General features: G+C 41.0%; 1 protein-coding gene across 1 annotated transcript; it reads right to left on the minus strand.

The window, feature by feature from the left end:
- Nucleotides 1-10,250: 10,250 nt before the first annotated feature.
- On the minus strand, nt 10,251-11,180 carry LOC127210792 (olfactory receptor 2AP1). Its single transcript, XM_051170545.1, has one exon. It carries the CDS (start codon nt 11,178-11,180, stop codon nt 10,251-10,253), a length of 930 nt encoding a protein of 309 aa, XP_051026502.1.
- Between the last annotated feature and the right edge of the window lie 1,236 nt (nt 11,181-12,416).

Genomic DNA, 12,416 nt, shown 5'->3' on the forward strand with positions numbered 1-12,416 from the left:
CGGCTAGGTCCGGGTAGGGGTTCGAAGCTTACTGCCTGTATTCTCCTTGGCTGGTGCCTGAGTTTGAGGAGGACCCCAGGAAGAAGATATTTCTGCTAGAGACTCATGAGTAAGCTGTTGCACAGACGCTGCTTCTGTGTGATCCAGTGAGGGAGAAGCATCAAAATACCAAGGACAATAAACCCTGAAGCAGAAAAGGAAGAGCGCTGGCAGTTGGGCACAGTAGTGATAGGGTTCCCAAAATGTGCAGAGAGCAAGACTGTGAATGCACAGGAAAGGCCCCACTGGGCGAACGAAGCTCCGTCCTGGAGGTGGGCAGTGGGTAGGGGAGCAGATCCTCATCTGAAAGGTAAGTCAGATAGACCCCGATGGAAATACGCTGACAGTCCTGACCTCAGGGTTGCTCAAAGCCCTCAGCAGCCTCAATTTCAGCTGTAAAGTCTGGTGAGACGATAATTACTCTGGCATGTGGGTCATCAGTGGGGAGGGACCCCATTCATCCATTCTGTACGATTTAGAGGGCAGTGGAAGAATAGATTAAACCTATTACTTAAAATAGATGTCTGAGAGCCATCACCAGAATCATCACCAGAAACGAGAGAATCTGAATTTAACTTGCCAGGGCCTCAGAGTGAGACACAGCCTGAGGAGGAAGAAGGGTCAGGGTGCTGACAGATTGCAGGAGGCTGGGCTCAGACAGTGAGGTGAATAGCCCCACTCTCAGGGCGGGAGCTGACCCTAGAGTTTGGCAGCCCCAAGTCTGAGCTGAGCAGCCGAATGAGCTTCTGGAGCCACCTACCTTCCCTTCGCTCCTGTAGAGGCTCCAAACCCTGAGCCTCCAGAGGAACATCTGATGGCTAGACAAAGGCAGGCAGGCTCTTCACCCGTGCGTGTGGGTCTCTGTACGTTGCCTGCTTCTCACGATCCCAACACAATTCAAGGCACCTGGACTAAACACAGATGAAAGAGAGAACCCAGAGGCCATTTTTTAAAGGATTAATGACACTATAGATGCATTCAAATATAAACCAATTAGCAAAGTAAAGAGAGTGATTCAGAACCTAGGCAAGAAAGCTACCAACATGAAAGAAAACCCAGAGTCAATTTTTAAAAGGATCAATAACACTGTAGATGCGTTCAAATATAAACCAATTAACAAAGCAAAGAGATCGATTCAGAACCTAGGCAAGAAAGCTACCAACATGAGAGAAAAGGTCAATAATTTGGAAGCGATATTCAACAGCACAGAGGAGAAATTGAACAAGGAAACTGAGACACGGAGAAAGAACTAAACAGAAATTTTAGAAATGAAAGAATCAATCAAATAAAAACCATAGCAGAAAGCCTTAATAAAAGATAATTTCGGAAGAATGAATTTCAAGGACGGAGGACGAAGTTGAGATGATAATATAGTCAGACATATATAAAAAGAAAAAGATTAATGAATGTGATTTAAACTTCCAAGAAGTCTGGGACATTCAAGAGCCCAAAGCTAAGTGTCCATTGATATGGAAGACAGAGCTGAGACACAGTCTGAAGGCATCTTATTTAATGAAATTATAGTAGAAAAATTTAAACCTAGAGAAAAAATGGACATCTAAATACAGAGAGCATTTAGAACCTTAAACAGACATGACCAGAGAAGACCCTTCCCCCAGTATATCATAGTGAAAATGCCAACAGTTAAAAAGCAAAGAAACAGTGCCACAGGCTGTAAGAGACAGAAGTCCAACTCACACACACAGGCAGAAAAAACAGAGCAGCATCAGCCCTCTTATTCTAAAAGCTGGAAAACATAGAACGATGTCTACTCAGAAGAAATTCTGTCTAAAAATTGATGGTTAAACAAGGGTATTTCAAAACAAACACAAGTTAAAGCAATTCACGGAGGCCAGGAGAGCACTGCAGACATTTCCAAAGGGGCATCACAGTGGAATAAGGAGAGCTTAATTTATGAGGACACAGGAAATAACACAGTGTGTGAGAGGAACAGATGAACGGAGGAGACACGGGAAAACAATCAGTTCTGTCCAAACAACATTGGAAATTGGCTAGCAAGACAGTGTATAGAAAGCTTATTTTGTTGTGGAATTATCCCTTGTGTTTAGTTTTTAGGACACAAGTCATCTGTTGGTGAAGGAAAGAGATCAAATGACCTCAGGAGGGGCTTTCAGGAACTGCTTTGCATTGTCCCCACTGACAGGGAAGTGCTTGTCACGCCTAGGGCTTCCTTTCATACTCACTCAGCCTCCTGCATGGGCTCTGTCCCTTCCCTTCTCATACAGACAGTGTCAGCAGGGTCAGGAAAGGTATTTCACTCTTTTCCAGAAAGGTCAGTGTTCTACCCGGAAGCTTCAAATATCAGGAACCTTTTGTACTTTATATCGTTTGGATTTTTAACGTCATTGCAATAAGGAAATGTAATAATGTCATATGACCCATTCCTGAGCATAGTTTCAATTTCAGGGACTTATCTTTTTGCTGTCCCCAAGAATGTACAAATAATAAGACATATGGAACAAGTCCAATCTTCTAGAAGCTTCGTGCCCTGGTATCTCCTGGTGGTAATTAATAATAATAATAATAGTAATAATAATAAACAGTTTCATGTATCATGTGAAACACTATGTACACATTCCATATAATTCTGCATCAGTAATTTTACAAAGATACTTGTTTTGGCTTTGTAAATAATCAAAGTTGAGAAAAAAATTGAGCCAGAGCCTTGCAGCACATCCCAATTGTCCTTAATTGCCCTATTTCTCCTGCATCAGTCTCCCACGAAGCTAAGAATTGGGTTTGCAGGTATGCACCGTCACGCCTGGCTAAAAGCAGGAAACAATTTGAACTCCTATCAGTATAACACCTTTGCCATATCTGAATTACAAAACGCTATAAAGCAATAAAAAATGAATGGAAAACATTTATCTGAGCTAAAGTGGAGAGATGTTTGATACAGTGCTACGGACATAGTCACACAGATCTGAAAGCAGAAATCGCTAACGGTAGTCACTTGTGTTTCATTTCTGTCATTGTTTCAATGTTGTAAAACAAGCATGTGCTTTAATAAGAAGTGCAAGTCCGTGATTTAACACCACAAAAGGTAATATTGGCATAGCTATAAACTGAGACTATACATACCTTTGGCTTGTAGGACAGATTCTGTGTGTTTCTAACCATGGGATGCCTTGAGAAACACCATGACTTAGGAGCCAGGCATGGATTAACCTGCCTGCTTCTCTATCATTGTTTTTTTAATTAAATAAATTTCACAATTCACAAATTTAAGAAGATTCAATAGGAAAAGCCCATTCAGCTTTCTATGTATCAATTTAGCATTCATTTGTCATTTCTTTCCATCTTAACTTAAATGTATTAATTTACTGACACCTGGCCACCAAGCATGTCTCTGAAGTGAGACTTACTTGTCATGAATAATGTTAGTAAAAACATCTCGAAGCACTATATCTTTGAAGCCCCCTTTTCTTTGTTCTAATTGGTCTGAGTCTGGTCATGTGTTTCCTCTCTGATTAGTAGACTTGAGCATTTTAGTGCAGTAGTCTTATTAATATGCTTGCTTGTTTGAAACAGGATCTTGCGATTTTGCTGACTAGCTTGAACTCAAGTGATCTTGTCTCAGCCCTCTGAATAACTCAGACAACACAGGCATTTCACTAGAGCTCATCTCTAAAGCACATTTAAACTGCTTAATTCAGGGGAGACCTCAGCCATCTCAGTTGAGGAAAGACATGAAAAAATCCCAGGAGATCCACATCTAGAGTGTGCTAATGAATTCTATTTGCCAAGAACCTTTAACTTGAACTTTTAATAGGAGAGTGGGGAAGAAATTCAAAGAGGCCCCGAGGAATCTAACAGGAAGACATCAGCAGATAAGGGAAGAGGCGTCATTTTCTTTAATAGTGTAGCCTGACAAAGATGTTTACGTTACTGCAAATAATTCTTATGCATGTTCGTGCGTGAAGGCCATGTTCACACATGAAACCCTAATTAGCCCAGTGGGATAGCAGGGACAATGAGAACCCTGAGACTCTAGAAGTGGTTGTGTGAAGATGAAGTTTCCCAGAGGAAATGACACTCACCTGATAATCACTGGGCGCCTGTACTCCTTCCTGACAGAGGCCAAGATACTTCATACACCAAGCTTGGGTGATGAGGAATTTGACTCCCCAGTGTTATCTTTGGATGATCTCTCATTGGCTACGTCAGATGTGGTTTGCCACTTGGATGACCTGGTAGACCTCTGTCTTCACAGGACAGAAGTTTTTCAGGCCAATATGGGGTTCAGATATTGGCTGTACCTGGGGCATGACTCAAGACTCTATGGGGGAGGGTGGAGATCTTCTTTCTGAGTTGGGCCTTGACTATGGTAAGGGGCAAGGCAGTGGCAGGCTTATCAGTGCTCATAGGAATAATCAAGACTTGATTGAAAAATGAAGAAAAAAAAACCCTACTTAAATTCAGTGGGGGTCGGGGGAAAAAGATAAATAAACTAAACCAGACCAATCAACCAAACTAAACAACAACAAAACCAACACACAAGAAAGTGGGAGGAGGATTCACTGGGAAGAAGCATGCTTTCAGTGGGTGAGGGAGGGTGTTGAGAGAGGGCAATGGAATAAAATGACTGAAGTTCATAATATATATATACATATACATGAAATGATGAAAAAATAAATTAGCAAAGTACAAAAGCCTTAAGGAGATGACAGCAACAGTAATGTTTAAAATAATAGGGCTGGAGAGCTGGCTCAGCCGTTAAGAGCACTGACTGCTCTTCCCGAGGTCCTGAGTTCAATTCCCAGCAACCACATGGTGGCTCACAACCATCTATAATGTAATCTGATGCCCTCTTCTGGCCTGCAGGGGTACAAGCAGGCAGAGCACTGTCTACATAATAAAAAAATAAATCTTAAAAAATATTAAAAAAAAAATAACAGGAAATAGAAAACAAGATGTTTCCTGAGCAGTTTACTGTGTGCTGGGCATAATGATTTTGCTTTCTCTTGCTGTGGCAATCTCACACACTGGTCAAGGATCATGAGTGATGGCTGCAGCACCTCATCCTGAAGTTCTTCTTTTCTGAAAGTATTTGTACCTTGGTAACTGTCTTGTGGTGGGAGATTGACGATCCCATGTCTTTCCTTTATTTCCTCTGTAAGATTTAACTGTCCTTCTGTGTACTTACGAACATTCTTTTTTAAAAAAATTTTTAAAATTAATTTATTCTTGTTACATCTCAATGTTTATCCTATCCCTTGTGTCCTCCCATTCTTCCCTCCCTCCCATTTTCCCATTACTCCGCTCCCCTATGACTGTGACTGAGGGGGATTTCCTCCCCCTGTATATGCTCATAGGGTATCAAGTCTCTTCTTGGTAACCTGCTGTCCTTCCTCTGAGTGCCACCAGGTCTCCCCCTCCAGGGGACATGGTCAAATCTTACGAACATTCTTGCTCAATCGTTTTAACATTAAAAAAAATCCATACGGCCTCACTCTCTAGATTTCCACATGGAAATAATTGCTATGTGACTCTCCTAACACCAAGTAAATGTTCCCTTGACAAAGGATTTTCAGATTTGCTGATGGAGAGGCACATGATCTTGGAGAGGTCAGCGCTTGTCTTTGGCCAAGGGTCTGTGTGTAAGAGCAAATTCAGCTTCCACTTGCTGAGAAAAATTGTGGTTTGAGGCTACTTACAGACAACCAATCTGCTTTAGCTTGTGATCAAGCTTTCCTCCCAACTCCCGTTGGACTGTAGACAAGGTAATCTAATGGATAAATGTGCCAATCGTAAATATTTGAGAAAGCTAATGTGATACCGAATTATAGTGTACAGAAATCTTTAGGGAGACATAATTCTGAGATATCAGTGGAAGGCAACAACATAGACACTATGACAGTAGCAATAAGAAATTAGAGAGGGAATGATAAACCAGGAACAGCACTATAGTGACGGAAGACTTGTGCCAGTTACTACAGAGCTTTTGCCAGCATTTATTTCTGGGTGATTCTTGATCCGGGAGGCTAGAAAGAGGCTGTTTTATGGTAGACATTGTGGGTCAGATCCTCTAAACTCACACTTCACCTTGAGAAAACCAGAGACTAATGAACTAGACCAGAGAAACATGCACCAGGTATAGACGGGAGATCAGCTTCATGAATTATGATCTCTTTCTTGGGAATTTAGTGTTAGATTGGTAAACTGTGTGTGGTCAAGATACATACCACCCCACAGTAAACAGGAAGGAAATAGTATTCACAACAAATGGAACCGAAAACCAAGCACTGGTAGACAGTTTAACATCGGGCAAAGTAGACTTTAAGCTAGAAACAGAAGACACAAAGAAGGTCACTTTATTATTAACAGTTTTAGACATAGGCACCATCTTCATGCTACAAACACTACCTGATGCTAATCCAGGAACTGACCACAACACAGTGATTGTTGGTGGCTTCAATACCCCATTTTCACCAATAAATAGGCCATCTGGACAATACAAAAATAAATATAAACATTGGACTTAAATGCCCTTGTAAATCAAGTGTATTTAGCAAGTATCTCTAGAACATTCCACCTACTACAGAATACAAATAAACAGCCCATGGAACTTTCTCAAAATTGCTCAAATATTAGTATACAAACTAAGTCTCAACAAATATGAAAGAGTTAAAGTGTTCTATCTGACCACAGTTAAATAAAGCTGGATATTAATGTCAGCAGAAAGCATACAAACTCATTGAGAAAGAGAACACAATGGAGATAGGATGGAACACAATTAAGGCAGCCCGAGGAGGAAAGGCTACAGTAATAAGAGCTACAAAAAAATTCAAGTTATTTAAAACAAATAAATGATACACTCTGTGGTTTTGGAAAACAAGAACAAACCAAACTCTAAAACAGTACATGTGAAGAAATCATCAAAAACAGGGCAGAAATTAACAAAACAGAAATGAAAGAGAAAGAAAGAAGGAGCGGGGGAAAAAAAGAAACAAGTTACTCAAAGAACCAATCATTTGAAAAGATAAACATGCTGAATGGAAAAACACTAGTTAGTAAACTAAAATTAAAATGTAACTTTAAAAACAAAGAGTTCTGAGTGCCAGGCACTTAGGTGGTGCACATACATACATGCAGCGAAACACTCATAAAAATCAAACAAATAAATCTAAAAAAACATGAGGTAACACAATGGTAAAAACAGCATTAGGTTTTTCAGTTGGATGATAATATTGGCCTGAGAAAACAAAAGTCATATATTCAGAATAAGTCAATGCCAGTAAAGACAATTCCTGACCCTGTAGTCAGTTTAGGGATCCTGGTTCAGGTAAAACTGGATCCTTTTCCGTTGACAAGGGAAGAATTTCAGGAGTAGCCAGTATGAAGCCGAGTTGGCATTTATTAAAAGATATTTAAATATAGATTTTAAACACAAAGGTTAAGAAAAAGAGATGTGATCAGGAAGAAAGAAGGTAAGCCTGAGAGCGCGGGTTCTCTACTAAGGGCCTGTTCTAGACTGACGAGGCAGCTCTCAGGTGTGGGTGAGTGTAACGAGAGACACTGTCATATTACGTGTTCACAGCAGTCACCAGATAGATGCCGTGAAGATGGACGATCCAGATGATCCAGGTGGGCACAGTATTGGTTCACTAGGTTTCTGATGATGCCACACAGTGAACACATAAGTATTTGGCAGGAGCTAGATCTACGATACCAGGAACTCCACTGACGGGAGGTCAGAAAAGTTGCAACAAATGTCTGTGTAGAAAGAATAACGCTATGTGAACATATGAAAAACTCTAGGATTTGGGCTGGACAGATGGCTCAGAGGTTAAGTGCACCGACTGCTCTTCCTGAGGTCCTGAGTTCAGTTCCCAGCAACCACATGGTGGCCCATGACCATCTATAATGTGATCTGATGCCTTCTTCTGGCCTGCAGATGTACATGAAGACAGCACTGTATACATAATAATAAATAAATAAATCTTTAAAAAAAAGAAAGAAAAAAGAAAAACTCTAGGATTTCACTGCGTCTTTGTTTTGCATAGAATTGTTCACTATAAATGGAATTCAATAGTTATTTCAATTAATTGCTGATTCAGTCACAATTGGTACCATCTCACTTCCCCCACTGGATGCTGAGCGCACACAGCCACTGTTCTTAAAAGTTTTAGCAAAGAAAATAAAATAGGGAGCAGCCAGCACCCACTGTGCAGCTCAGGATGGCCCAGGACTTGGAGCCTTTCTGCAGCTACTTCCTGAGTTCTAGAAATGCAGGCATGGGCCACCATGAGAGAAACATCTTGAGAGAAGTCAAGAACTAAAGGGCGAAGTAATATGAACTTCTGTGTGCTTCACGTTTCTAAGGCACAGAGAAGGAGGAGCTATACAAACCAAAAGCCAGTAGCACAACACTTAGAAATATTGAGAGGAATGACTGTCAAGCCACTGGAGTGGCTGGATGGAGTAGTAATTAGCAGGTGGGCTTTGGCACCAGGCACGTTGGCATGAACTCTGTGATCATGTACAGGCTATCTCACCATCTAAGCCTCAACTTCTCCATTTGTAGAACGGGGTGGAATTTTCAGACAGATCTAAGACGTCTATATAAAGCACTCCTCGATAATTCATTATTGCCAGAATGTAAATTCTTTAGTGATCAAGCTCTTTACTTTAAATCCTATTTTTGCTTTGATAATTCATTTCTTCATTCATCAATCCATCTGGTAATACATTACTCATGACCTCAATAGCTTTTCAGTAGGGTCTCTATCATTGGCATTGAGAATGGACTTGTAATAAGACAGACTATCTTTGCATTTCTGAGTCTTACATACCATAAGTGAATACATACCTTGAATTTATAACTATAATTATGTACTGCAAATGAGAAAGCCAAGGAATGGTGGGGATTGCTGTTCATTTTATCCATCTGGGGTTGTTATTTGTTTTTAATCCATCTGTTATGAAGTTCAGTTTAATCACTTTCTTACTTTTTAGTTCCTACTCACAAGTAACCCATTGCAGTCTGACTTTTTACTCTAATTCCAATTTCCACCTTTAGAGATTGCTAGATCAAAAATAAAATTGTGACTGTTTTCCCCATACTCCATGTAACTTACTCTCTGTAGCACTTCACATTGCCAGCAACTTATGTTTCTTTTTAAGATTTTCAAATTGAAAAAAAATTTTTTTGGAGATAGGGTTTCTCTTTGTAGCCCTGGCTGTCCTTGAGCTCTCTCTGTAGCCCAGGCTAGCCTCAATCTCAGAGATCTGCCTGCCTCTGCCTCCTGGGTATCAGGGCTGAAGGTGGGTGTGCCACCATCCCCCAGAGCAACCCATATTTCTTGAGACTTTTTCTTTCCAATAATTTCTGCATGTTAATTAGTTAGCTAGTTTATTTATTTATTGCCCCACTTTTTAGCTCTGTCTGGCCTGAAACTTATTACGTAGATCAGGCTGGCTTTAAACTTACAGAGATCAGTAAGTGCCTGTACCTCTTAAGTTCTGGTACTAAACGCCCATGGCACCACACCCAGCTGCTCTCCACATGAATTTCTATTGCTTTTCTAATTGTTCCTTTTTACCTCTTTAAATTTTGGAGGATATTTAGTATTTAGAGTTTGAGTTCTTCCACCAAAAAGCATTTTTCTTTACAATCTCCTCTATTTGTACATAATCTACAATGTAGAATTCTGTATGATAGTAATTGCTAAATTCATAGATCTGATCCAGGTTCAGATGACTGAGCACTATGGACATTTGTTTTAAATAAGGATTTAATTTAGTTCAAAGCTAGAACCATAGTTCTCCTATTTTTTCCCTTATTGAATTTGCTTTGAGTGAAATTAAATGAAAAAAAAAAAAAACCCCCAGTTTCTTGGATTGAAACTCTGTGTGCCAATCTGCAATATTCCTTCGATCTTAATTTCTCTCTTCTGTTTTGCTCTTGTTTTATTCCTGCTTGCGAGGACTCAGGTTAAGTGGTGTTCCTCATGGTGGCGATCGTTGGTTCTCATTCAGACTGGGTCGCTCAGTTGAGTCGCTCAATTGCTTTTCAGGCTTTAAAATTTCATTCAGGTCTTTATATTAACACTTAACAGGCTGAGATGTATTTTCAGCTTTCGCAGAACTGGAGCTGATCTCTTAATTGGGTGCCTCATAGGCGTGGGAGAGCTTGGTCCGCAGTAGGGACACAGACACATTCATTACGAGCTCAATCCTTAAATTCTTTAACAATTCACAAGCTTTTTGACTGCATCCTTGAATGCTTGTTTCACCTGTTGGTTCCTCAGGGTATAAATGAAGGGGTTCAGTAAAGGAGCAACTGAAGTAATGAGCAGGGCTATTCCTTTATTGAACGCACCCCCTTCTTTCGATGACGGCTTAATGTAAATGAAGAAGCAGCTTCCGTAAGAGAGGGAGATAACAATCATGTGAGAAGAACACGTGGAAAAGGCTTTGGTTCTCTGCTGGGCTGAAGGGAGCATTAGAATTGTCCTGACGATGAGTGTGTAGGAGAGGGCTACCAGTACCAGTGTCACCACCAGGGTCACAGATGCCACCAGAAAGACAACCTTTTCTATGAGGCTTGTGTCGGAACAGGAGAGCTCTCGAAGAGGCTCAAAGTCACAGAAATAATGGTTTAATCTGTCAGATGCACAAAAGTCCTGCTGACTCATCAATGTGATCGGCGGTGTAATGACCATTAACGCGGACAGCCAAGAGCAGAGGATCAGCTGGGTGCAGAGTCTGTTGCTCATGATGGCCAAGTAATGCAGGGGTTTGCATATGGCCACATAGCGATCGTAGGACATAGCAGCCAGAAGATAAAACTCTGTTGCCCCAAGAAAGATGGCAAAGAAATACTGAGTAAAGCAGCCAGCAAAGCTAATACTCTTGTTTCCTGTTGTAATGCTGATTAGGACCCTGGGAATGAAGATGTTTGTGAAAGAAATTTCTAAGAAGGCGAAGTTCCGGAGAAAGAAATACATGGGCGTGTTAAGGCGGGAGTCCAGCAGGGTGAGGAGGAGGATGGCTAGGTTCCCAATGGTGCTGAATAAGTAAGCAAGAAAAAGAAAAGCGAAAACTGCCACCTGAAGTTCAGGGACATCTGTGAGACCTAGAAGAATGAATTCAGTCAATAAAGTTTTATTTTTCATTTTTGAAAAAAAAAAAAAAAACTCAAGAACTGAGTGTCAAGGCAAAAAAGAGTAACAAGGCTGAGGAAGCCAGGGGTGTCTGATAGACCAGAGGAACCTGCAGAAAACAAAAGGAAGCAGACCATGAGCTTTCCCAGACCGATGGCCCATTTGCTTGGTCTAGAGTCCTATTCTCATTTATCGCCTACGTGATAAACCCTTGCATTTCCTCACACGGAACTCTCTCCTGAGTCCGCATGAAAGAAATATCTGTCTCACAATGTCCAATAAGTGTGTGATCAGTGTGGGTGACTTTTCTTGAGGAAATGTGACCAAACATCTATTCACCCCAGAGGGAATATTGATGATAACAGATAAAAAAGAATTACTCTACTCAAGTCTTACTTGGAGAACTACCACATTGCTTGGGAACATTTGGTGACTCAAAGGCAGCCATGTCTCACATCACACTGTCCATCTGGACATGGTTAATGGCTGACGCAAGCATTGGTCACTGGAGATGTTCAGCAGCTTCCAGGCATCTCCTCCGGGTCATCTCTCCTCCAGCAATTGTTTACTGGTTAACAAGCCCAGGGGCCTTGTGAATCTAAATCTCTGAGCCTCCAGACCCTTAGAAGCCCCCTCCTTCCTTCTAGCAGGAAATGGCTGTACAACATCAGTTGATTAGTAGATGCCTTAAGGTGTTGCATTATTTACTCTACCAAGCATTGATTTCCTTACTTTCCTTAAGAGAAAGTTTCTATGTATTTTTCTGAGAACTTCACACAATGTATTTTGATCATAGTCTGTCTTCTACCACAACCATTCCTAGATTTCTCACCTGCATGCCCATGCAAATTCATGTTTTTTTTCTCTCTCTCCAAAAAATCCCAACCACCAAACAAACGCGCCCGCGCGTGCACACGCGCGCACACACAGGCACACACATCCACACGCACACACACACACACACGCACACACACACACACACGCACACACACACACACATACCCCACATTGGCCAACTACTTCTGATTGTGGGGACTGCCCTCGAGTGTGGTTGACATACTCAGTGTCATTGTTTGTCTTTGTGAATTGACAGGTTTTAGTCCAGGCTCTTCTGTTTATGTTTTCATGTAATCTTTCGTGTGTGTAGTAATTGCCCATGTTTCTTCTATTTAACTCCCTTAATTTTCTTTTCTCAAATTTCTTATTATAATTTATTCCAATTCATGCCAATTGTAATCCCCTCACACG

Source organism: Acomys russatus, chromosome 28, assembly GCF_903995435.1.
Source record: "Acomys russatus chromosome 28, mAcoRus1.1, whole genome shotgun sequence".
NCBI lineage: Eukaryota > Metazoa > Chordata > Mammalia > Rodentia > Muridae > Acomys > Acomys russatus.